At 41.4% G+C, this 27,626-nt stretch overlaps 1 protein-coding gene across 2 annotated transcripts; it reads right to left on the reverse strand.

Annotated features, from left to right (window-relative positions):
* On the reverse strand, positions 1-26,168 carry MRPS31 (mitochondrial ribosomal protein S31). 2 transcript variants are annotated; one of them, XM_062020455.1, is made up of 8 exons: positions 26,012-26,168; positions 24,835-24,861; positions 23,622-23,918; positions 22,775-22,933; positions 16,057-16,191; positions 11,788-11,861; positions 6,437-6,580; positions 1-357 (listed from the first exon to the last, which is right to left on the reverse strand). In XM_062020455.1, exons 1-8 carry the CDS (start codon positions 26,131-26,133, stop codon positions 146-148), a joined length of 1,170 nt encoding a protein of 389 aa, XP_061876439.1. In that variant the 5' UTR covers positions 26,134-26,168; the 3' UTR covers positions 1-145. The 2 variants fall into 2 exon arrangements, with proteins under 2 accessions (XP_061876439.1, XP_061876440.1); XM_062020456.1 differs by lacking the exon at positions 24,835-24,861.
* Positions 26,169-27,626: the final 1,458 nt, after the last annotated feature.

The following is a 27,626-nucleotide window of genomic DNA, read 5'->3' on the forward strand; positions in this document are numbered from 1 at the left end:
TGAAAGTATCACCTCTCTGTTTATTATTTAAAATACAACATTTGGGTCACATGATTACAATGCACTGATAGTATTTCCATTATAGGAAATCATCAATTTTGATGCAAGGATTCTTCATTTCCAGGTTAAGCACCTTCCCCAGGTCTCAGATCTCTTGAAGGAATTCCTTCTTTTCCTCAAAATACTTGTGAAACCACTCAATATGTTCAATCTTCTGTTTAACACTGAGGTATGGGTTTTTTGAAAGTCCACAGATGACTAGTTCCATGAAGTGACGAATAGGTCCTTGCTTAGGAAAGTCTTCGATGTGTTTCTCCAGAAAGATATGTTCATGAAATTCAGCATCATCCTCCATCCCTAACAGAGGAGACAAAAAAAACCAAACCCAACCCAAATTATTATCATATTATAACAGCAAATTTTACAAAGTAAAAAAGGTTACATTCTGCAAATAATCTTCAATTGGGAGAATTCATGGTTATGTGCCTTTTAATTCTTTTGCACAGTTAAACCAGACACACAGAAGTGGAAGAAACTGCAGAATGTGAAGACATTTATCTCTCCCTCCACACAAAAATGTCAGCATATATCACACTCCTGTCTACCACATTACCTCCATTTTGGACTGACATTTATAAGAATATCTACTATTTAAATAAGCTTTCTGGCTGTTGATTTTGCTGCAAGCTGATGCTGGGGCAGGAGTGGGGGGAAGTGAAAAAGAAAAATCCATCTTCTTGCTAAAAAACTGTTCAAAACTTTGACTCACCCTGGGTACCACCTTTTAGACTACAGACACTTTATTAATAAATTCCTTAAGGAAACACTGATCCCTTAAATTCTGCAGAGGGTTAAAGAATACAAGCTAGTCTTGAACAAAACAGGTGACCTCACAAAGTACCTAACACTGAATAGCTAACACACACTTGCACTTTCACTCCCAACTAAGGGTTTAACACTCTATTGCTATCGAATGGGCACAGAAAATTGTCTTTGTAACACTGTCTGAATCTGTGAGTGTATGCTGATGTAAAAACGTCATGTACCTCACCAGCTGCTACTTCTAAGTCATAAGCAGCACGAAAACTGATGCATTCAAAAGCATGTCCAGGAACATGGGACAAGGGATTATTGTAGATCTGAAATCAAGAACGGCTCAGATTCTATAGTAAGTTTTTGCTCTACAGATTTCTTTTGCTGTTGTTCATACTATGATGTTAGCACATACAAGACAAAGTCAGAACATAGATCCCTACTTTCAGAAAAGAGGTTGCGTTCGCCGTTCCCAATTCCAAAACAAAAGCTCAAGGCAACCTGGGATTTGCAACCAAAAGATATTTCTGCACTTAGGGATAGAAGAAAAGTTTTATTTCATCTTAATTTGCTATAGATTTGTAAATGACATTTGCATCTTTAAATAAAAATATATTACATATGAACATTTCTAAACAACAAAAAAGGGAAGTCTGTACCATAGATGTAACTGTATTTATTTTCCATCCTACTTAGTATATATCACTTGAAAACGTTATATCTGAAGCATTAAGATTGAAGTTATTAAGCCATGTCAGTCCGAGGCTTCTTCCTGTGTTAGAGCTTCTACAGTTCCAGAAGAAATGATGTACACTTCTCTGGAAGGGAGAAGTCTCTCAGCCTACATTCACTTGCATTGCTCCTTTCCTATTTTAAGCTTTAGGTGCTGCAATACCTGAAGGAGCTGGGAAGTGCTTCTATTCCTCCCCACAGTTTTCCCAGAAATGTGTGAGTGTATCAATATCAGCTACGTGCCACATTTATCTCGCTTGCCCTTGAAAAAGGAAGCACATTTCCCTCCTCAGACCCTCTCTCCTTCTTCCTTTATATTAAAAGGAAAAAACAAAACAAGGCAGGTCAGCTTCAGAAGGTGTATTTCTGCTGTGCTCAGAAACCTATGTCCACCTACAGAAGCACAGAGGCAATCCTTTTAGCCTGACTTTCCCCCACCAAGACAAAGCGGAATGGCACTGTCCATGGATGCTGCTGGTTGCTTTCACAAGCTAACATCCTTCCCAGTTTTCCAGACTTTTGATGGTCACAAAAAGAACTCAACAAACAAACCTACTACTGAAAAACTCTGAATAATACCAACAGTAAAATTTGGCCTTCTGGATGCTCTTTTGGGGAGCATCCCTGAACAATCAGGAGATGTTATGCCTAATTTATCATTTCACCAATTTTAATCTCTAACTCAAAACAAATTAAACCATTTACAGCCTCACAAAAATGCAGGTCAGAAGGAAATATTACATCACGCATTTTGATCTCCAGTTTGTCAAAGACGTGACATATGGTTTGGGGATGAAGTGTTAAGTCTAAACATTTCAGTTAGACCACATATTTCAGTCCTCAAAAAAAAAGCAAAGTGTGCCTCACAAAAAAGAGACCACAACTACCCAAAGCATCAGAGGCTGAGACCTCTGGTGGGAGCTGATTAGATGAGACATGCTCACATAACTGCCCCCACCCCAGCAAGCCATAATTTCTGCTCCATAGGACGAACAAGCCTGTCCTCAGCACCTCTTGCACTGTCCTCAGAAACTTCATTTGAAAGAACGTGTATGGTGGGTATCTAAAGTAGAGGACTTCCTTTATCAACTTCAAAGCAAGAAGTCATTCTCAGTATCTTATTTCCAACCCTCTATGTACTACAAAACAGAAAGTCTGGGGAATTTCTCTAGCTAAAACACTAATTCTTCCAGAATACTCCACCCTTGCCTTAAAGACAAGATCTCAAATGCAGATGTCCATCCTTACAGGGAGTGTTGCTGATATGCTATAAAGACGACAAGACATTCCAAAGAAATACAAGGAAGAATTTCTTCACTGTGAGGGTGAGGGAGCACTGGAACAGGCTGCCCAGATGGGTTGTCGAGTCTCCTTCTCTGGGGACATTCAAAACCCACCTGGACAAATTCCTGTGTGACCTACTCTGGCAGGGGGGTTGGACTGGATGATCTTTCAACTCTTAAGATTCTGTGATCTAGTGAAAGATGTCCCTGTCCCAAGGCAGGGTTATTGGAACAGATGATCTTTAAAGGTCCCTTCCAACATAAACCATTCAACAATTTCAGGATTTTTAGAATGAGATAAATCATGCTCTTACACTAAGTCCCTAGAATAGACACAGAATTAGAAAAGCAAATCTCTCTAAAATGGGTGTATAAAGTTTTCCACTCCTCTTAGCAAACTGATCAAATGCTTCTCAGTTGGGAAGTCCTGGTTTTGGCTGGGATAGAGTTAATTTTCTTCCTAGTAGCTGGTAGAGGGCTGTGTTTTGGCTTTAGTGGAGGAATAATGTTGATAACACAGGGATGTTTTATTTGTTGCTGATGAAGTACTTATCCTAAGTCAAGGATTTTTCAGTTTCCCAGACTCTGTCAGCAAGCAGGTGCACAAGAAGTTGGGAGGGAGCATGGCCAGAACAGCTGACCCCAACTCACCAAAGGGCTATTCTGTACCATAAGACGTCATGCCCAGTATAGAAACTGTTGGGAGCTGGCCAGGAGGGGCAGATCCATCAGCAGGTGATAAGCAACTGCATCAGGCATCACTTGTCTTTTTCTTGGGTTTTATTTCTTTCTCTTTTTAGAATCACAGAATCATTTTGGTTGAAAAAAGATCTGTGGGTTAGTGGTTGGACTTGATGATCTCCAATGTATTTTCCAACCCAAATGATTCTAGGATTTGGTAATATCACTGAGTCCATTTTTGTTATATTCCTTCTTACTACTATTACTTATTATTCTATTATGCTTTATTTGAAGTTAGTTATTAAACTGTTCTTATCTCAACCTACAAGTTTTACTATTTTTCTGATTCTCCTCCCTATCCCATTGGGAGGTAGGAAGGTGTGAGTGAGTGGCTAGTGGTGCTTAGCTGCTGGTTGGGGTTAAACCATGACACCGGAACAGCCTCTCAGCAAAACAGCCAGAGCAGGACCTGGAGAACATTTGCCTACAGAAGCCATGAGTGGCAACTGAGGCATTAGGCTTTCAATGAAAGACCCAGAAAGCTATCACTTCTGTCATAAGAATCTCTGGCCCACCAGAAGCACTTGCGTCTCAGAATGAGATGCTACAGCAAAGTAGCATCAATAACCTGCACTGTACTTTCTAAAGATGGCATTCTTCTGGATTTGAATCATCAAGGCAGAAATGAACATAAATCATTTTTTAAAGGGGCATAAATCAACATTTTTCACAACTTTTTGCAATGGCAAATCATGGAGCAGAACTCAAGCTGAAAGAAGCACAAGAGGCAAGCAGAAAGGAGGAGGAATAAGAACAATGTTACATAAGCTATACTAATGGTTTGCCAACCTGGAAAAATTAATCAGAGGTCAGAGAAATGGAGAGGAAAAAAAGGTAGTTTTCTGCATAATAGTGACTTCAACTGCTTCAGATAAGGGAAAGGACAAGCAGGCAGGAGCAGACAACAAGGCAGTGGTGTGGCGAGGGAAGACTGCTGCTGGCTACTGCTGCAAGCCAGTACGTCTAGCCACATCTTCAGAAGTTCACACTGAGGCCAGAGAAACTTTAAAAGTCACGACTTTGACCTGATGCCTCCAAGCACAGCACAGTGCCACAGTAAAGCACTCCAAAGAGAACACCGGAGATGCTCGGCAGCCAAGGAAAACAGTTCTTTCTCTTTTATATTTCATGTAAAACTTTAAAGGCTTTCAAAAAATTGAGTATATGTGCTTCCTCAGTAGAAAATTTAATTACACTTATGTTTTTAAAACCATGTGCTTGTGGCTTAAAAGAAAAAAATCACACATTTCTTGATACAGAAGCAGCTGAGGTAATGTCCTCCTACTGTGGGAGACAGCTGTTACAAAGCTGCAAAATTAACAGCAGGAAGAGGCATCTTCCTTTTGCAGAGCCACTGAAATTACAGCACATTGATATAATTGGTACAAGGTTCTCAGGCTCTTAACTGTGCTTTGACATACCTGATCTGATTAACAGCCTGTGGCTGGCAGTGTGATAGGATGGAATTTACCAACTTGATATTCCAGCCTGAGAGGTGATAGATTTTGGAAGGCTTCACTGGAATTTTCCACATGACTAGTCTTTGTGGACAAATCAATAAAGATTCTTGTTTAAGTATATGTGAAGACTCTTTGTCCCTTCGCCACCCCATCCCAGACAGCACAGTTCCGGCCACATTGCTGCAACAGAAAACCCACTGGCCGCCAAAGACGCCGGGTCCGCTTGCGGCCCCAGACACCAGCGTTCCAGCCACATTGCAACAACAGAAAAACCATTGGCCACAGTGGTTTTCAGCTTGCAAAAACATGAATAGAGTTTACTTGGATTTCTACGTGATGGAACAGATCAGTTCTGGGAGCTGTGATTAAATTCTGTTAAGAAGCTGCCAAAATAGGATGAGAATAAACATTAAGAAACAATGAACCACATTATGCAATTTGCAACTCAGTATAGGACAGATTTTCAAAGACTCCCAGATTCAGATACTAACCTGTTTTGCTTTCAGTGACTGAATCACTCTAAAGTAGTTCTGTTTGATGTCTTTAAAGTCTCTTTTTAAAAAAAACAAACCACACACACAGCCACAACCAGCTCTCCCTCAAGTTATGAAGTCTCCTGTCCTAAAGTGTACACTTGCTTTGTGTAGCTGTTCTTCCCTTCCTTAACATTCACTTTGTCTCTGATGGCTTGACTTCACACATAACTTCTTTTTTTTTTCCCCAAATGGTAATAAAAGTAAATACTGTGCACAAAACTGTCTAGTTAAGGCAGATGCCCACAGCAAGTGAATATTGTGACTGTCTATTCTTATGAGACAGACAGAACAAAGGGAGCAAACAACCGTTTAACACTCGGCCGTCACAGATATGGAACTGGCCGATAGCTGATTAGGATCCTGCTTCTGCAGGGGGGTTGGACTAGATGATCTCTAAAGGTCCCTTCCAACCCCTACCGTTCTATGATTCTATGACCCTCCGAGACTCTTGGTCCCAGAGCCCCACCAAAAAAACAGAATCAGCATTATAAAACACACACAGCAGTTTTAAGATTCCCCATTCCCTGCTAGAAGCTTCTACAAAGAAGTTGCACAGTAAAAGGTGTTATGTAACAGGCTTGAATGGCCTTTTGGTGTTGAAAACATCAGGAGGGAGGACATTCTCCTTTTTTTGGCAGCAGCCGGTCCTCAGGTCAGCCAAACCACCTGCAGGACTTCATCCGAAGAGTGCCAGAACAAACTCATCTGAAGCATCTCTGATTTGGGACAGTTGGAAAGTTCTATTTGTTTACTATCAAATGCATGACTCATAGCTGAAACACTAAGTTAAAACAGGCAAAGGTCACAACATGCTTTAACTCCCAAAAAAAGATAAATATAGACAGATAACAGAAGTTAACAGTGCACATACCAGCTTCATTGTCAATCGGGAACTCCCACAGTATTCCCTCTTTTGTCCACTGGATCATCTCTTCAAAACCATTTCGGGGAGGCTGTGCCGTTACCGCTGCAATCTCCTTTGCAAATTCCAGATCCCAAATTGTTGGTGAAGATACTAAACAAGAAATTGTGTCAAGATCCATCAGCATGCCAAAGGCTTCTCACTAGCTAAAACAAAGTCCTTTAATATTAACCTTTCCAGAGACTAATGCTTTCAGCTGTGCAATTTTTCCTGCCTTTGATGCCAGCACCACCTTTCTCAAATGAGAATGCTCTGCTAAAATGAAGTCTGTTAAAGTCTCAAATGTCTGGTGAAAACATATTCTGAATTCCCAGGGGACAATTCCTTTTTAAGCCTTTCACACAGGGCAGGAATTTAATTTTTCCACCATCTTTTTTGTCTTTCACAAATTGTGCATGTGACAAACTCCAAACTTGACTGGTGCACTACTACAGGAGTTTGCAGGTAGTTCACAACTACACTCTCGTTTAGGGAGACAACTCAATCTACAAATCATGGCAATTTTTTCCCCAGAACTTGTAAGTGTATTGGTTCTGTCTCTTGGGCTTGAGAAATCCGATTTCCTATTCTTCTCCCAAATTCAAACAGTCCCTTTAAGGGACACGCCTTTCCCAATGCACATAATTTCTTTTCATTTTTTTTAATCAAAGTGTCCTCTTGTGGCAGCAGAGTTACTCTTTCCGAGTTCCTGCCCCTCCACCCAGAACTGGTGATGAGCCCAGACTGAAGCACATCATAGAAGTGAGGGAACAAGGTGTTACCACAGGCCAGGGTGGAACAGCTGGACTGCCCTGGGTTGCTGTCTCATCAGCTGGCCTGTTGCACTCCCCTTGGTTTGCTTGTCTCCCCCTTGTTCACCCTAATCTCCTTGAAACAGAAACTGTGATATGAATTCAAGTATTACAGTCCATTTGAAGTGAATCATGGCAAATCAGCTATTATTTTACTACTCATAAGTGTTAAGTATTTGAAACTAATTACAATTTCATCTTTGTCTCGGTGGCTTACAACTGGATTTACAAAAACAAAATCTCCCCCTCTCCTTTAAAAGACAACATGAGAGAGCAAACAGTCTTTTTATATCCTGAAAAAAGTGTTCTGAGTTTCTCTGAATTCAGATGATACTTTTCAAAATTATTTCTGTACTTAGCAGGGTAATTTCCAGAACTATATTCCCAGCTGCCTACTTTGATTTGAGGGCTGGAGGCAGAAATAAAAACAGATAAAATAGATAAAACACAACATAAGAAACCATATCAAAATGAAATCATTATCCAGATCTTGAAGAATACCTTCTAATAATGCTCTACTAACAAATCTTCTAACAGAAGAGAGCAAAAACTAATTTTTTCAAGTTTGCAGTGAAGGTGATAAACACTACAGTCACCTCTGTGAAACAGAAAGTAATACTGATATTTCATGCTAGCAGTCACCAGCAATTTTCAAGATGCCAATTTAATTTCCAGTTAACATTCAGGTTTTCAAAAGAAAACTCAAATACATAACACAGAACTTGCTCTTCTGCAATGCATAAACAATATTTTAACTCATTATCTCTAGTAATACAAGTCAAGAAAGCAGAAGCAAATGAACCAACTGATCAAGTGCCACACTGGTGATTCCCAAGATTTACAAAAAAACACCCCAATATTTAGTCACCAGGCTTAGTCAGTAAGGCAAATAGTAAGCTTCCTGGCTTAGAGTTTATTGTAGATTTCCCCAAGGCTACCCAAAATCAAACAAGGAAATGTAATATAAAAAGCTGAAAGAAGCTTACTATTTAGTATCTAACTACAAATCCCATAAAGGTCCAGAGGGTGGTGATCACTGGCACAGAATTGAGTTGGAGGCCTGTGGCCAGTGGAGTTCCACAGGGATGGGTTCTGGGGCCGGTCTTGTTCAACATCTTCATCAACAACCTGGATGAGGGGACAGAGTGTACCCTCAGCAAGTTGGCTGATGACACCAAACTGGGAGGACTGGCTGATTCCCCAGAAGGCTGTGCTGCCATTCAGTGGGATCTCGACCGGCTTGGGCAGAGAGGAACCTCATGAGGTTCAACAAGTGCAGAATCCTACATCGGGGAAGGAACAACCCCATGCACCAGGACAGGCTGGGGGTGACCTGCTGGAGAGCAACTCTGCAGAGAGAGACCTGGGAATCCTGGTTGACAATAAACTAACCATGAGCCAGCAATGTGCCCTTGTGGCCAAGAAGGCCAATGGCATCCTGGGATGCATCAAGAAGAGTGTGGCCAGCAGGTCAAGGGAGGTTCTCCCCCTCTACTCTGCCCTGGTGAGACCTCATGTGGAGTCCTGTGTCCAGTTCTGGGCTCCCCAGTTCAAGAGGGATAGAGAGCTTCTGGAGAGAGTCCAGCACAGGGCCACCAAGATGATCAGGGGACTGGAACATCTTTAATACGAGGAAAGGCTGCAGGAACTGGGGCTGCTTAGTCTAGAAAAGAGGAGACTGAGGGGGGATCTCATTAATATTTACAAATATGGTGGATGTCAGGATGTAAATGGTGGGTGTCAGGATGTTAGGACATCCCTTTTTTTCTGTTGTATCCAGTGACACAACAAGGGGTAATGGGATGAAGTTGGAACACAAAAAGTTCCACTGAAACATAAGGAAAAAACTGTTTCACTCTGAGGGTGACGGAGCCCTGGGACAGGCTGCCCACGGAGGGTGTGGATTCTTCCTTCTCTGGACACTTTCAAAACCCACCTGCATGTGTTCCTTTGTGACCTGATCTAGGTGGACCAGCTTTGGCAAGGGGATTGGATTAGATGATCTCTAAAAGTCCCTTCCAACCCCAACCATTCTGTTATTTTGTGACTTGCTGTTTACTCATTTTTTGTGTATTCCAGTTTTGTGTCTTAAAAAGTATATCTCAACTTTATATCTAAGTTAGCTATTATGTGCTATTTCATCTGCATTGTGCTCATGCAAAAAATGGAAGACAGGTTAAATCCTCACCATTTTACTTAAGTAAAACTTGGTTCAACTCAAACATCAGTTACTTGAACATCACATTCTCAAGACAGCTAAAACCAAACACTGCGTCATTTGTTATATTTTATATCTTAAATGGACTGATTTTAAGGAAACTGTCAATCTTAAAAAACAGTAAATTGAATTCCACTCTAATAAGCAACTTTCATGGTCCACCACAGAGGTGGCTGCATTAAGAAAGCTCACAGCTGCTTGAAAAGATGCAAACAGCACTATCTGACACTTAATTAAAGAAATTAAGTAAAACAAATTAATTTTTGCCTGCAGTTTCAAGTGTAAAAAGAAAAAGTGGATATATCTACTCATCTAGAATCTGGTAAAAGCTAAGAGTCCCACTCTTGAAATGGAAACATGTATCATTTTCTAAGAGAAGAACACAATTTCTTCTACAGTTGCTGGCTCCATATATTCTAAGTCACTGCACTGGAATAAAGATTTTTTTTCCATATGGCCTCAGAACAGCTTAGGGAAACCAACAGATTAGAGATCAATGCTAACAATGCACAGTTGCATTGTTCAGAAAGAAAAGCAAGGGAGGGAGTTCTTCACTTGACTTGCCCATATTCACATGTTCTTAGCCAAATCCCAGCCTGCAGTAAACCTAGGGCTTCAGGAGTGAAAGCTATTCTTGTTTGGTGGCAGCAGAACTGCTCCTGCAGAGCTGTGCCATTCCATGAATATGAAGGTGGGCTGTACCTGTTTGCCACTCTACAGTTATATCTCACATCAGCTTTGGCATGTGTATTTGATGGATAAGGAATTGGCTGGATGGTTGCAGTCAGACATCAACAGCTCCATGTCTGGAGATCCGTGACAAGTGGTGTCCCTCAAGGGTCCAGTGTGACCACTCTTGTTTATTACCTTCACCCATACAGATAGTGGGTGCACCCTCAAAAAGTTTGCAGATGACATCAAGCTGAGCGCTGTGGTTGACACACCTGAGAGTCAGGATGTCATTCAGGGGGACCTGAACAGGCTTGAGAAGTGGGTCCATGTAAAGTTGATGAGGTTCAAAGCAACTAAGTGCAAGGTCCTGCACATGGTTCAGAGCAACCCCTGGTATCAGGACAGGTTGGGGGATGAAGGGATCGAGAGCAGCCCTGCTGAAAATGACTTGGGGGTACCGGTTGATGAAAAACAACTCGAGCCAGCAATGTGTGCTCACAGCCCAGAAAGCAAGCTGGCTTCATTAAAGGCACTGTGGCCAGCAGGTTGAGGAAGGTGATTCTCCCCCTCTGCTCTGGTGAAACCCCATCTGCAGTACTGCATCCGGCTCTGGGGCCCTCAGCATGGGAAAGACACAGACCTGGTGGAGCACGTCCAGAGGAGTGCCGCAAAAATGATCAGAGGGATGGAACACTTATGAGGAAATGCTGAAAGAGTTGGGGTTGTTCAGCCAGGAGAACAGAAAGTTCCAGGGAGATATTAGTGCAGCCTTTCAATACCCAAAGAGAGCTTGCAAGAAAGACTTGCACAAACGTTTTAGTAGGGCTTGCTGTAATAAGACAAAGGGTAACGGTTTTAGACCAAAAGACAGTAGTTTCAGGCTGGGTATAAGGAAGAAATTTTTATGATGAGGGTAGTGAAACACTGGACTAGGTTGACCAGAGAGATGGTAGATGCCCCATCCCTAGAAATGTTTATGGTCAGACTGAACAGGGCCCTGAGTAACCTGATCTGGTCAAAGATGTCCCGGCTCACTGCAGGAGGGCTGGACTAGGTGGCCTTTAAAGGCCTCTTACAAACCAAATCAATCTATGATTCTAAACAGATACAAAGAGCTTTACAGTACATAAGTTGAGGCATTTGTCAGCCACCTGGGGGATCTTCCAAGCTACACATACTAAACAACAGAAGACTACAAAGCAAGGGAATGAGTGCCCTTCAGGTTTTTTCTACCCTGCTTATGCTTGGCCACCTATAGAGCACACTTGTTTCCTTGGGATCACAGCCTTGTGTCCTTTGCCATATAATGAATGCAGCAAGTTTGCAACTTGATCAAAGAAGCTAGTAGACTCAATATGCCCAGTCTACAGGTCAGTTTTAGACTCACAGAAGACTGGCCTTAGTGACAATAAGCCAGTTTTACCCTTCAAATTCAGTAACATAGTATTTTCTACACGGAAGTTTTGCATACTAAAAATCAGAGTTAAACTGTTCCTTTACAAGTCTGAAAGCAGGAGGTTAACAGGTCTTAAGTCTCCTTCATAACAGTGGATCTCTTGATACTCTAAAAATTCAGAACTTGGCTTCACTGTGTTTTTCATTATTGAATTTCCACTAACCTGTTTTCAGTGCCTGTTCTGTTTCTGTAGAAGCCTTAGTGAATATGTTAAGCCTCTTTCCTACTTTGAGACTCCTATAAACAAAAAAAGAAAAACGATATTTAGTATTTCACAATACTTCACAACATTGCCAGATAACAAATTTTAAAGCACAAAGTATTCTCATGAACTAAGAAATCTCTGGAGGAAAAAAAATGAGATAGTGACTCTCACTAAATCCTAAGGCTTTTAACCAGAGAAAGTGTTTATGATTTTATTACTCGTCTGTAACGAAGTTTCCCAAAACATTTCCATGTGAAAGAATGAACATAAATCAAACATTATATTTGCAGTCATCTTTTTACTGAGATATTTAGGAACTTGAAGAAAGCTAAACAGTATCAAACCACAGTACTCAAGCAATTTTACAAAGTTGCAACTAAAAAGTTTATCTGGTGATTTTGGTTTTTTTCCTTGTAAAAAACATTGCATAATTCAGGAAGAGAAAAGGCAACAGCTAAATCAAACAATTCCTGCTTTATGACATAAATAGCCTTCTTGGAACATTACATAGGCACTTTCTCTGCTGCATGGCAAACACTCAAAGTAGATCTGTAAGATATATTTTTAAATAGCATCACCTTGATAGTCTCCCTTCTGAATATAAAAATCTTTCACTTTAACCATCTATTTTTAATCACTTTTATCTATAGCATAAACTTACACTAAAAAAAATTAAGTCCAAGAGTTCAACTAGTAATCAAAATAAATGTTCTTACAAATGAAAACAAAAAATCCCAATGTCTTCACTATAGAACACATTGAATTTTACAACAAATTACTCTCTTCATCATATAATATTTGATGTTTTCACTTAAATTCTAATAGTTCCTACTTTATGTTATTACATATTCACTGTAATATTACACTGGTATATTCATAAATACCTTGGCAATACTTGCCCTTCCTGACCTCGAAATTTCACCTCTCTGGGTTTACTGCAGATTCCTAACGGCCACAACTACTTGTGCAAACCTGCTCTTGTCCTATTACATTTTACTGATGTAACTTCCCTGGATCTATTTCAGCACAGAGCAATCTAATTACAGAGCCTTAAAAGAATGTTGATTTAGGATTGTATTTTCCTATCTGTGTGTAACTCCCAACAACACTGGCTGAACATTTATTTTAAGATGACTATTCCGAATTACTATACAGCAACATCACTCATTTCATTGCAATCTACTGACTTGATGTAAACTTAAGATATTCTTCCTAATCCATTCTTTTCATCTTAACAAATATGCGGTATTATCATTTTTTCAGGGACGCAGGAGGAAACTTACAACAAACTGGAGACGGTTTGATCATTACAGAGATTTTTAAAAACTGTTTTAAGGCACTATTCCCGAAGTTAGAGACCAAGTACAGTTTAATCAGTCAAAGAAAGTGAGACAGTTTCTCAGATATCATAAATTTAATCAATGTTCTAAAATATAACCCAAACTCACTTTGCTGTAGGTTAATAAATGTCAAAAGTAGCAAATATATAAAATAATACACACTGTACAAGCATGGAATACCTCGGGTTTTCAGTTTTATACCTCATGATCAAAGTACTCCCATTATTTCAAACTTCAAAAACTTTTAATCCATGATCTTAAATAAAGTATTTCTCATAGTCAGCGAAGATTCACAGCGTAACAACAAAATTACTTTCATATGACTACCAATCCTGTCTGATAATTATCCCCAAGTTAAAAACATCTATAGAGCTATTCAGCAGCTGATAATGAAGTCAGCTCCTTTCCTCCTCAAATTGGCAGATTATAGCTGAAGGAAAACCCCGGGACATAAATATCGAAGACAGGAGGGCTTGGTCTAGAACCTTGTTCCACTTCTGCCTTTCAACTTCCATTACAAGAAGCCCTTCTTTGCACTTCCTACAAGTTTTGCATCAGAAAATAAAAACTCTCCATGCTGGCCTTATAACATGTAAGAAGCTCAAGAGATACTTCCCTAACACACCTTACGAGCAAGTTAAGGAAGTTGATCAAAAACATTCCAGCAAGCAGGTTAATCACAGAACTATAGAATGGTAGGGGTTGGAAGGAACCTTTAGAGATCATCTAGTCCAAACCTCCTGCAGAAGCAGATTCACCTAGATCAGGCCACTCAGGAATATGTCCAGGTGAGTCTTGATGACCTCAAGAGAAGGAGACTCCACAACCCCTCTGGGCAGCCTGTGCCAGGGCTCCCTCACCTGAACAGTGAAATAGTTTTTTCTTATATTTAAGTGGAACTGTTTGTGTTCCAGCTTCATCCCATTACATCTTGTCCTGTTGCTAGATGCAATAGAAAAAAAGGATGTCCTAACATCCTGATACCCACCATTTAGATATCTGTAAATGTTAATAAGATCCCCCCCCCAGTCTCCTCTTCTCCAGACTAAACAGCCCCAGTTCCCGCAGCCTTTCCTCGTGCGAAAGATGTTCCAGTCCCCTGATCATCTTGGTGGCCCTGTGCTGGACTCTCTCCAGCACTTCCCTGTCTCTCTTGAGCTGAGGAGCCCAGAACTGGACACAGGACTCCAGATGAGGCCTCACCAGGGCAGAGTAGGGGGAGAGAAGGACCTCCCTTGACCTGCTGGCCACACTCTTCTTGATGCATCCCAGGATGCCATCGGCCTTCTTAGCCACAAGGGCGCATTGCTGGCTCATGTTTAGCCTATAATCAATCAGGACTCCCAGGCCTCTCTCAGCTTAAATTCTTCTAATGACTGCCTACAAGCCACTTCTCTGAGGTTTTCTGCAGGATCTACATGGCTCAGTGCCAACATCCCAATCTGTTTATTATGGGATCCAAATTCTGTCTTCAGCACTGTCTACCTAAACATAAATGACTTCCTCAACTTCCAGATCCTAACCTCAAGAAAAGGGCATTCATTTTCAAAATAATTTCATTATTAGAGAAGTTAATCTTAATAAAAATAGAACTGCTAAAAAATGATATACTGAGAAGGAATGCAATGATAAGCTGCCATGGGAAAAATCAAAAGACTAGAGGCAAGAAAGCATAGTTTACAGGAGTTAAACTGAAATTTAAGAGCACTTCTTAATTCAGTAAAAAATAGACTGGCCACATAAAGCAAAATAAATTCAAGTACCCTGAAGTCACAATATAAGTTATAAAATCCATTTCATGGCCAATGACGATGTCACAGACAGAGAAATCAATTGCAGAATGACATCAATCACAATAAAGTGGTAAAAAAAAAGAAACTTTCAAAACTCTTTAAAATCCCAACAGATGAAACCTTTTTAAACATAGCATGGTTATCAAAGCTTTCCTTTAGATGAATGTAAGCCTTCCAAGCCTCCATTTCCCAAAAAGTTAAGTGATACGATATTGTATTATGCATAAGAATAATTAAAACTAGCTGAAGCAAACACAATTACATTTCAGCACCAAGTATTAATTACCTAAAATTTAACATTAAAAAAGTGCACATCATTTCATTAGCTGGTTAACATCAACTAGTGTGTTCTCTCAGAAGTTCTCTCAGAAGAGTGTGGCCAGCAGGTCAAGGGATGTTCTTCTCCCCCTCTACTCTGCCCTGCTGAGACCTCAGCTGGAGTCCTGTGTCCAGTTCTGGGCTCCTCAGCTCAAGAGGGACAGGGAAGTGCTGGAGAGAGTCCAGAGCAGGGCCACCAAGATGATCAGGGGACTCGAACATCTTTCATATGAGGAAAGGCTGCGGGAACTGGGGCTGTTTAGTCTGGAGAAGAGGAGACTGAGGAGTGATCTTATTAACATTTATAAATATCTAAAGGGTGGATGTCAGGAGGTTGGGACATCCCTTTTTTCTATAGTAGCTAGCAACAGGACAGGGGCAATGGGATGAAGCTGGAACACAAAAGGTTCCACTTAAACATAAGAAAAAACTATTTCACTGTGAGGGTGACAGAGCAGTGGCACAGGCTGCCCAGAGGGGTTGTGAAGTCTCCTTCCTTGGAGGTCTTGGACATGTTCCTATGCAACCTGATCTAGGTGAACCTGCTTCTGCAGGGGGGTTGGACTAGATCTCAAAAGGTCCCTTCCAACCCCTACCATTCTATGATTCTAAGTTTATTTCAATGCTAACAGTGCTTTTTTGAAAAAATACTTAAGTAATTCCTTTAAGCCTCAAAGTGTCACGGTAACATGAACATGTACAATTCAATTTCAAATATTACCCAGTTGTAATTGATTGCACACTCATTTTATAGTAAGGGAACAAAACAACAATACCTTCTGGAGTCAAAAGACTGTGCAGGCATGATTCTTTGACCATCCTCATACAACTCCAGGGAAATGCGATTGGATATCCTCACACCTCTCTGAGCTGGGGACTGCCTTTTCACTGCCATTTCTGAAATAACGTTGCTGAAATTCAAAACACAAATGAAAAAAAACAACAGATCAACAAAGCAAGGAAGTTTTTCATATGTATTAGCCAGTAACTCTACTCTTAATTGGTCTCTATGAGACAGAATCATACATTCCTCACAAAACACACCACCTATTTTTAAGTCATCAAACATTCAAGCCTTACTTTTTAAACCACCTCAGTTGTTACATTCTATATAGATCAAATGACAAGTGCTACTTCAGTCTGCTAAATTCACAGTGAATACTTTCTTTGAAGCTATTTAGTTTCCAACTAAAAGAAAAATGGCATGTATGTGCATACCAATATTCACAGAGTGCACTGGGTATGTTTTGCTTAAGTGAACGAGGAATGTCTCTGGATACAAGGAATATGCTGAAACAGGGAGGTAAAAATGACCGTTTTTTTGGACAAGAATGAACACTGCCCAAGGACAGAGCCGTGCTCTTACAGACCAAAAGGAAGCTTGCCTTCACACATCAGCTGACATGGGTCAATCATGCCACTCTAATAAGTAGGTCACCTTTCCTGATCCACTGCAATCTGTTGCATTGCGTAATCATATTACAGCATTAACAGAGCACATCTTCCTTCGTAATTCTGCAGCCAAAATCATACATGAAGAGCAAACATTCCCAAATTTTCCAACGCCACATGCAGCTCATTCTGAAGGCAAAGCACATCACCTTTCTATCTCTGCCAATTAGTTCCCTTTAGTCTGTTGGTTAGTGAAGACCAGGCTGGTAATTCTTTCTCACAGCTGTCTTCTCCAACCACGCACTTCCAGTAACATGCAGTCATCCAAAGCTGCAGCACTTGAATTTTAAGACGTAAATACGATCTCAGAAATAAAAAACAGGCCAAGTCAAAAACACTGCATATCCATTTTATGAAACTCTGAATGAAATTCACACTGTGTTTTTGGCAGTTTAAGTCAAAATAGATTTTACTGACACGAAAGAAATACTTCTGGAAAATTGTAAAAGCTAATTGCCACAGCAACGCAGTAGGATTTCTCTTTGGTCTTAGATGTGGTTTCAAATGGCAGATCAAGAATGGCACAGTTCTTCAAGTACCCACTCTAAAAGAACAGCAGCTGAAAACAAGTTTAAATTATTTCATTTTAATCTTAAAACACAAACTCATATTAGTTGCATATCTCTCACTAGAATTCACTCCATGAAGTGCCTACTGGCATTAGTGAGCTGGTGCTGGGCCAGAAGCTACACACACTCATGGGGGTCAAAGGGACATAATTCCTAAGGCCAGTCACACAGCCCAGCCCAACTGCTTGACTCGGCTGCAATCTAAAAAGCCGGGGTGTTCCCGTGCTTCAGGGGAAACAGGCCTGCTCAGAAAAGCTCTCCTCACAGCTGACTTTGATTTATTTGTGGTTTTGCACAGGAGGTCTGTCCAGACTATGCTACCAAGCTATCAGAACATGCAGTTAACGGTATCAGATTTAGCACTGGGAAGTCCTCATGTCACCCCAATGTCACTAGATGAACATTTCTGTCAGCCACGTTCATTTTTTGAATGTTAAAAAGTGCCTCTCTATTACCTAAAAATAAAACTAAAAAGATGTTTTTAATGAGTTTTGTAACAAAAAACATCAGACTACAAAGTTATACTCCAAACCCAGTGTACCTACAATGGTTATATATTAAGTCATATTATCTCATGTCCCAACATGAGGCTGAAAGTCTACGTTCCTACACACTTCTGCCCTCCAGGGATGGGAAGTGGCAGAGCTTTTGTAAGAACCACAGATTCTCTCTCTTTCCTGATCACTGACCAGTAATTTTAATACTAAAAATGGAGACAAAAGAAGCCTTGGAAATACTTTAGCCTGAGTCTAAGATATTACTTTTCTTTTTCTTCACCCAAAACAGAAGCTGAAACTTCAACTTGTAGTGCTGCAGATTTTATTTTGGTCTAGTGCTGTTTTAATTTCCACTGAGTGAAACTTCATCCCACATTGAGAAAAATAAATTCCGGTACTGTTAATATTTTCCCCGTGTAGTGAACACGCTGTCCTCACACTGCCTACAAAACAAGATGAGAAGACTGTATACAACAGCGACCTCTTGAGGTCACGCCACAATCCTGGAGGAAAAAAATGCATCAGTACAAATCAAAAGAACTGGATAACATGTAATCATATAACTAGAGATCATCAATCTCAAGAGTGGCTCCCCAATTTTTTGCAATTGAGCATTATATGGCTCTGATGCTTGTGAAGGCATCTCACTGTAAAACAGCTTTAAATATCATAGGAATATATATTGGCTTTTAAAATGTGTCAGTATATTGAGTGCAAAATCTTTCTAGAAAAGAATTTAAACTGCTCATTCTCTTCTCATCAAATAAAATTCAATGTAAAATAATAATGTATTAATCAAAGCAATTGCTTTCCAATCTATTACAGGCATTTTAGTGTCTTGTGTGGACTGAGGTATTTTGGAGTATAAGGTCATCCCTAAGCAAGTCTGACAGCTTTTTAAAAATCAACATTTTTTAAACACAGATCAGAAAGCTGAAATTACCACATTTATCTCAGACTCTAGCTGTGAAAGGTTACTATTAACCAAGTTTTCATCCATGAATATTCATCAGGAATTGAAAACTCATCCACTGATGGCTCAAACTGTTACCTAAATATTAAAAAAAAGAAACAGAACTTTGCAGCATATAGTGAAAAAAAATAAATAATGCATATTCCCAGGGGGAAACAAGGTAATTCACAAAGCTCTCTCAGAGAGTAGAACTTGCCAACTCAAAGCAAAGCAAGCCAGCAATAACACTCTCAGTCAACCAAAAAAAGTTGGTTTTGGTTGAGGAATGTGCATTTTTATAGCCATAGTGATTCATTGACAAGCATGTTATGAAATATTGGAATAGCACATCTTAACCAATCAACTTTATAGAGGCACTATATAGCTGCAGGGACTTCAGCTTTTAAAACTCTGAAGAATTTAAATTCTTTTTCAGGAGAAAAAAAAACCTTTTTGTTTAGACTAAAACTTCCTTAGAACCCCTCTCTTTCTTCCACAGCAGCCACAACTGGGTGTTTCACGGAAGTGCAATGGGTGGTGAGGAACACAAGCCCTTGATGCCCACAGGCAGATTGAGCACATTTAGAGAAGAGTATGAATGCCTTAACGAACAGATGCAGTAGACATAAGGTTAGCCACTGCACCTGTTAGCACAGCCAGTATCAGCATGGTCCTCTGACACCTTATCAGGTACTGAAAGAGGTTCTAATTATGCGTAAGTTGGCCACTCACAGCTAATGCCATTATTAAGACGGTTGTGTATTCTGCTCATTTGACAACTCCAGAGACAGAGATGAAGCAACCTCACTGGCAATTTATAGCTTTATATTAAATAGTCCTAGTTCATTCTCCTTCACAAAAGGAACTGTCTCAGATTTTTGTAATACTGTATACAAAAAAAAGAAAAAAAAAGCAAACAAAAAATGCAGAAACACATCAATTTTAAGTAAATAGACAGACCTCTAACCTTTAAAGATACTCATTTTGGCTACAAGAGTCTGTGGAGAGATAGGCTTCTGTCAAGTACTTGAGATCTCCTATGTTCAGGCTGAAAGAACATGATGAAACCGGAGCCCACACAGAGCCTTCAGAGATGCTTGCATGTACTACCTAAAACCATACTTCTTCCTCAAGTAGCTCTCATGTTTGGAAAGAAATTCATTCTGCTCTCCACAATCACCATTAGCAGACTTGGTAGAAAGAATCACGAATACAGACTAAAAGGGAAACACAGTTTCTCCCTTTCTTACTTCACAACCTCTGAAGAACATGCATTTCATTCAATAATGTTACTCACTGAGCATTGCACTTCCCAATCTATTTGCAACCATATAACTTGATCTATTTACAAGCATCTGTCACAATCATCCTTATCATTCACTCACATAAAAGGCAAACATCAGCCACAAACATTACAGAGTTCGTTGGCTCATCTTGTTTGCTGTTCACTAATTAACATACAAAGCAAATTCTTGCTGATCCCTAGAGCCACCTACAAAGAACATATGAGTCAAACTCAAATTCTGGTTTGGGACAAAATCATTTTCACAGAATCACAGAATGGCAGGGGTTGGAAAGGACCTTTACAGATCATCCAGTTCAACTCCCCTGCTAAAGCAGGTTCAAGTCCCAGAGGAATGCATCTAGGTGGGTTTTCAAGAATCACAGAATGGTAGGGGTTGGAAGGGAACTTTAGAGATCATCTAGTCCAACCCCCCTGCAGAAGCAGGGTCACCTAGATCAGGTCGCATAGGAACACGTCCAGATGGGTCTTGAAGACGTCCAAGGAAGGAGACTCCACACCCTCCCTGGGCAGCCTGTGCCAGGGCTCCCTCACCTGAACAGTGAAATAGTTTTTTCTTATGTTTAAGTGGAACTGTTTGTGTTCCAGCTTCAGCCCATTACCCCCTGTCCTGTTGCTAGATACCATAGGAAAAAAAGGGATGTCCCAACCTCCTGACACCCACCCTTTAGATATTTGTAAATGTTAATAAGATCTTCTCTCAGTCTCCTCTTCTCCAGACTAAACAGCCCCAGTTCCTGCAGCCTTTCCTCATATGAAAGATGTTCGAGTCCCCTGATCATCTTGGTGGCCCTGTGTTGGACTCTCTCCAGAAGTTCTCTGTCCCTCTTGAGCTGAGGAGCCCAGAACTGGACACAGGCCTACAGATGAGGCCTCAGCAGGGCAGAGTAGAGGCGGAGCAGAACCTCCCTCGACCTGCTGTACACACTCCTCTTGATGTATCCCAGGGCCTTCTGGGGAATCAGCCATCAGGGAACTTGCTGAGGGTACACTCTGTTCCCTCATCCAGGTCGTTGATGAAGATGTTCAACAAGACTGGCCCCAGAACCGATCCCTGTGGAACTCCACTGTCTGCAGGCCTCCAACTCGATTCTGTGCCATTGATCACCACCCTCTGGGCTCTGTCATTCAGATAGCTCTCGATCCACCTCACTGTCCACTCATCCAAGCTACACTGCCTGAGCTTTCTGATGAGGATGTTATGGGACACAGTGTTAAAGACTTTCTGAAGTCAAGGCAGACAACAGTCACTGCTCTCCCTTCTAGCCATGCAGTTATGCCCTCATAGAAGGCTCTCAGGTTGGTCAAGCAGGACTTCCCCTTATTGAGTCCATGTTGACTCCCCCTGATAATCATCTTGTCCTTCATGTGTTTAGAGATTACATCAAGTATAAACTGTTCCATCACCTTTCTAGGTATGGAGGTGAGGCTGACTGGCCCAAGAAGGTCCTCCTTCTTGCCCTTTTTGAAGACTGGAGTGACATTGGCCTTCCTTCCATCCTTAAGCACCTCACCTGTGCTCCATAATCGTTCAAAAATGATGGAAGGCAGCTTAGTAATAACATCAGCCAGCTCTCTCAGCACTCACAGGTGCATCCCATCAGGATTTGTGAGTGTCTTTCCTAACCATTATCTAATCCAATCCTCTTTCTCCAAGGGAAAGTCTTCTATTCTCCAGACTATGCCCCTATCCTCCAGCCACTGGGCTTCCCGAGGGCCAGCCTTGATAATAAAGATAGAAGCAAAGAAGAAATTCAGTAGATCCACCTTCTCTGTCACCAGGGCACACACCTCGTTCAGCAGCAAGTTCACATTCTCTCTAGTCTTCCTTTTGCCACTGATGTGCTTGAAGAAGCCCTTCTTGTTTTCCTTCACTTCCTTTGCCAGGTTTAATTCCAAAAGGGCTTTAGCCCTCCTGGTTTCATCCCTACATGTTCTGGCAACATTCCTGTACTCTTTCCAGAATAAATGAAAACCAAGACAATCATTTGCAGTTCACCCTGCAAACAGCCATAAACAAAAGTTTCAAAGTCCTATTTTGCTGAAGATCCAATTTTCTGTTTAGTTCCAGATTTTACCTGGATTTAATGCCTTACTTTCTGAGTAGTTGCCTGAACACCAGCTGAAAAGAAAAAAAAAAAGAACAAAAAAATCTGCCTTCAGCCATCATCCAAAAGAGCAGTATGCACAACTGTTTCAGCTTCCAAACAAATGTTTCTCATCTGTTTGAAAGCCACACTGGAAACAGAGTTAAGCCAAGAGATGAGTTTCTTGGGTTGTCTGGAAAGTTTTGAAAGGAAGGATGGGGCTTTAAATAGAGCTGCTCTAGTTCAGCTCTGCAGAGGTGTCATGAAAATTCACCAGTCCAGACAGAATGTCTGAAACATCTACAAATCTATCCACTGTGTCAGAATTTTGGAAGCTTGAGGAAAAAAAACAAAACAAAACCACTGTTATTTTGCCAGCCTGTCTACAAAATAATGATCCTGGGCAGGAAAGCAATTCATTGCTACTGAACCAATTTCAAAAGACGATGGCAAAATTTAGGGAGTTTACACAACCAGACCAACAATGTTCCCATTATTCATTAATCCCAAGGATAACCTTTGCAAATGTATCTTTTGAGGCCATCTTTCCAACACAGAACCCAGTCACCCTCAAGATGACATTGGAAAAATCAGAATTTCCAACCATATTGAGAAGAACATTGAATATACAGACCGTAAGTTAACAGTTTCCCCCTTTTTCTGTTTATCTGTGGTTTCTTCATGTCGTCTTAGTTGTGCAAGTAGTTCTGATACTGTCTGTTTCTTGTTGAGTGGTAGGGAAGATGCAACTGCAGAAGCAGCCTCCACCAGTTCTGGATTTAAAGGTTTGCCTCTGCAAGAGATGCAACAGATATGGAAATTTTAAAAATATAAAAGCCTGAATACACTTAAATTGTCATTCCTGTACTGTCATTTTATGTCTTAACTCAGAAGTTACAGCTACGTGGTACCCCAAATGATGGTAGCCAGGGGGATGGCCAGGTTTGCCCTTAGTTGCACTAATCAACTGCCAAATGACACTGACATGCTCTCGTTGTCAAAGCTGGGAAAACAGCAGCCCTACACCACTGCACAGCCCCTTGGATGTGAAGCTTGAAGACCACAGGCAGCACAGACCTGTGCAGTTACAAACATGACACAACACACTCTGGAGAGGAGACACCCACAAGAGTTGAAAATCATGTTGCCATTCTTTTTCCTTTTTTCCCTTTTTCCTCAGTTTTTACTGTACTTGACCTGAACAGTATTTTCCCCTCCCATTAAAATAACTTGCCACAGGCAGATGCTGGCACTACCTTTCAAGAGTAGAAGACGGTAGCATAGAGAGCATATACAATGTCTTTTGTCCAGATTCTCCTCTGTGAGTTACTGCAAGCTACATCTGTACACTACCTTCCCTGACAAAATTCTTTCCCGTTCTTTGGGAAATGGCATTGAATGCTTTATTTTATCCTAGATAATGAAATAAATGCAATTTTAAAGAGGCGAAAACAGGCTAAGAAAAGTTTGTTATACTTTACCGCTGGACATCTGTAACTTTCTGAAGGACAGTGCCCTCACTGGCTGGGCCTTCCAGGTTCTCTGTGGCTTGCTTGCGTGTTTTTAACTGTTGAAGTTTCTTCCTGTAGCTCACTTCTACTTTCATATTTCCAATAAGGTCTAATAACTTCTGTTTAGGTGTTTCTGCTGTAGTCTCCTGACTCTTTGACACAGCTTCAGAGATGCTGCCTTTGGAAGGGGCAGATTCATCTTTCTCAGCAGAAAGTGTGCTGCTTGTGCTGAAGAGCTTCTGTGTTTTCCTAGATGACACACAAAGTCTAAAAAGAAAATAAAACAAAAGAAGTTACAAAATTCAGCCTGAGACCCTATTTGTAAGCCTGAGAAAAACCAACCAAACCCAACTGTCTAGGCCTAATTATGAGCAAACTGAATGTATTAAGTACATCTTTGTACCTGACATTTGTACTACTTTTTTTGAGAAGGGTTAGGGCATTGTTTATTGTTATTTGTAGTTTCTTCATCACAAAAATCATGTAAACAACTTTATTTTCTCCCTAAATAAATTGTGCTTAATCTATGAACTTAAAGCTTTTGAAGCACCCCTGCATTAAGTAGCAGAGTTTTAACCTACTGGCACCTGATAATTAAATTCATTACTACTACAGAAAACTCACTGAAACTCTTAAAATGAGGCAACAAGGGGATCACCTCCAGACACTTTAAAAAAAAAATGACTGTACACACACATCTACCTTCACATCATTTCAAGTTTGTGGCACTACCACAGATGACATTCTCCCACCTCATACCCTGCAATATAGCAGTCATACGGGCAAATGGATCCAGCTGCAAGATAACCCCGGAACAAACAAAAACATTATGTTGGTTAATTTTTCTCTCTGAAACAGTTTCTCTACCTAGTTTAGCACATCACTACAAATAAGGTAAAACTGGCACAGCACAGGCAAGGACGTGAAGCCAGGTATAACAGGGCTGCTCAGGATACTGCTGTAACACAGACACAACTGCGTTCTTTGGAAAAACTATCATAAAACTCAAAGAACTGTTCTCTTCAACATTCAACGTTTCAATCTTTAAACTCAAAGCTACTTTTTGTTTAAAAGTCACCTTCACGTTACCAAAGACAAAAACTTACCATTAAAAACATTTATTTTGATTAAAATCAAAACAAATCCTAAACACTTCAAGAAATCGGAAGGAATTTGGACACACCTTTGCTCCTCGCACACACCTCTCTGGCTAAAAAACAAAATTTAAAATCAGCAGGCACCACATAATTATTTCAGTCACTCTACACTTAATAAAAGGCCAGCATATAATTGTCAGCATTAAACTCTATACTTCAATGGTGAAAAGCAACAGGAAAAATTAAGAAAAGCTTCAGAATCACATTACTGACAAGACAGTAGGAATCCTGTTGTTTTATGCAGAGGTGCTCTCCACAAATCTTAAACACATTTGTCATTACCTCAGCTTGCATGCTCCTTAAAATGATCAATCCATTCAGAGATCTTTGCTTACAGTGTCCAGAAAAACACGGCAAGACTGCAAGCTTTAAGCATTTACAGTGGGCAAAACACTGCAATTTGCATTACTGTATTTCACCTACCATTGGGTTTGTCTTCTGCTCAGAAGTCTTGCTTTAGAAAGCACAATGCTACAGAAGAAACCAAGCTGCTTTATACATGAGCCTATCACAGCATCAAAGCTTGCTCAAAAATATCGAGGAGCTTTGAAATAACAAAAATAATGCACGTGTGACTTTTCATTTAAAGTCATTAAAAACCTTTTAATAAAACTGAACTTCGAAATACTACTTTTAGCCATTGCTCTGGGTATGTACCTCTGCCCAACGGGTTCATGCTGCTCTGCTGCTACACACACGTTGTAAGATTATGGTCTGGTCACATGTGCATACTCAAAGGTGAGACGGATGGCGAGGAAAGCGAGAGGAGGAACACAACCCAAATAGCTCCTCTCTACTCCACTTTGCTTTCCCGAGGATTTCTGCCCATCGGTGTCCCCGGCGGGTTAGGGCTCGGCCTGCTGTCCGAGCGGGTTTAAACCCCGAAGCACTTAAGAACAAGGTAGCTGAGCGGTCACACAGGGCGGCAGCGGGCACAGTGCGGCACCGAGTAGGGCCCGCACTCCCCCGGGCCCCGCTCCGGGCGCCATGGTCACAGCAAAAAGCCGCTAAAGCACGAGGCTCCGGTTTAAGGCAAAGGCCAAAGGCGGGAACTTGCTCCCGGGGCACAGGCTGAGACGAGGCAACCCGCGCCCCATCGCCGGCGAGCAGCAGCAGCTGCTTCTCCTGGGGAGCTGAGCCAACCTCGTCCCCGCCACCGGCCGCCCTCTCCCCCGGCCACAGATTCAGGGGAAACGACGGTACCTGCGAGTCCCCTCCTCCAGTCGTGCTCGCCCCGCCGCCTCCCAGCCGCTCGCTGGCCCGGCGAGGAACCGCACAGCGAGGCCGCAGGGGCTACCGCCCCAGACACGGACGTGGCCCCACATGGTGCTGGCGGCGCGGCGCGCTGCGGCCCGACCCAGCCCCGGCTCGGTACGCACGGCGCTGCCGGCGGGGAACAGGAGCTGCGCCGAGCGTTCCGCGCATCAGCGTTCCGCCCCGGGAGGAATATGTGACTCTGCCAAAACTGTTCCGCTTATAGTCGGGCTTTTCTCTCACACGTTTTCCCTTGATGTCAGGAAGTGCAGGCACGTAAATTAACTACTTGGATGGCACTTGAGAAGACCAGATAGCCACAAGGGTTTCAGCTGGGGCCACAACGTGCCTATGAATCATAGAATCATGGAATTGTTTTGGTTGGAAAAGACCTTTAAGATTATCGAGGCCGTCCATTAACCTAACACTGTGTGAAGCCCATTACTAAACCATATTCCTCAGCACCTCATCTACATGTCTTTTAAATAGCTTCGAGGATAGTGACTCCACGACTTCTTTGGGTAGCCTGTTCCAATGCTTCACAACCCTTTGGTGAAGGGAGTTTTTCCCCAATATCCAATCTAAACCTCCCCTGGTGCAACTTTAGCCCGTTTCCTCTTGTCATATCGCTTGTAACTTGAGGAAAAGAGACCAACATCCACCTCATCACAACCTCCTTTCAGGCAGTTGTAGAGAGTTTCTCCTCAGCCTTCTCTTCTCCAGGCTAAACAACTCTCAGAGGCTCCTCATAAGTCTTGTGCTCTTCACCACGTTCATCGCCCTTCTTTGAAAACATGAATTTTGTGGAGGAAAGAAAACTATTGGTGTTTATTAGGTTCAGATCTCTAGACAAATGGTTGTCATTGTTTCTGTCACTGAATACTCACTAAATTGGCTCTGTTTTGGGGATACCAGTCCTGTTCCAGTGGGAGGATGGCTCACTCATTCCAGTTTCGTAAGTGTTAAGTACCTATTTATTTATATTTAAGAAACGGATTAAACAGATTTAAGTTCCCAGAAGAATCTTTACTTAGATTCTTGTCAGCAGTTCGGATGAGGACAAATGAAATAGGTAGCAGTATCCGGAACTGTGCCATCACATCATCCAAAGGGCAAAACTGTGCCTCCAAAGGACAATCTCGTCTTTCAGAGCAAAAGTTACTTTAAAAAATTTACAGGTAACTTCCTTTACAGCCAACTGACTCAAGTGCCTCTCACCTTTCTCTAAAGCTTGTGGTACTGAAAACATTAAATATAAACCACTGAGCCACAGGTTCCAGCCTGTACTGCTCTTTCAGTTGCCAACCACAGCTCAGTGGTATTGTGTAGGAAGCACAGGCCAGATAGCAAAGGAAAAAAGGAGACTGCTTTCTTTTTGTTGATAAAATCTGTCCACCACTAAAGAAAAATGAGGATTACAAATACCAAAGTGATGACATCTGGTGGTTTCCCAGTCATTGCTCTAGGATATGGCCATAATGGAGTTGGGGTGTCCAGCCTGAGGACAGACACATACAGTGAATCTGCACTGAGGCCTCTAGCTGTTGCTGAGGAAAATGGCTTC

Source organism: Colius striatus, chromosome 1 (assembly GCF_028858725.1).
Source record: "Colius striatus isolate bColStr4 chromosome 1, bColStr4.1.hap1, whole genome shotgun sequence".
NCBI classification, from domain to species: Eukaryota; Metazoa; Chordata; class Aves; order Coliiformes; family Coliidae; genus Colius; species Colius striatus.

Coding starts and splice junctions, on each gene's coding strand:
- MRPS31 (XM_062020455.1), bottom strand. CDS start 26,133: ATGTGGGGCCACGTCCGTGTCTGGGGCGGTAGCCCCTGCGGCCTCGCT. Junction 23,919..24,834: donor GGTGTGTGCGAGGAGCAAAG/GTGTGTCCAAAT, acceptor TTTTCTTTTTAG/ACTTTGTGTGTCATCTAGGA. Junction 358..6,436: donor CCCGATTGACAATGAAGCTG/GTATGTGCACTG, acceptor CTCCTCTGTTAG/GGATGGAGGATGATGCTGAA.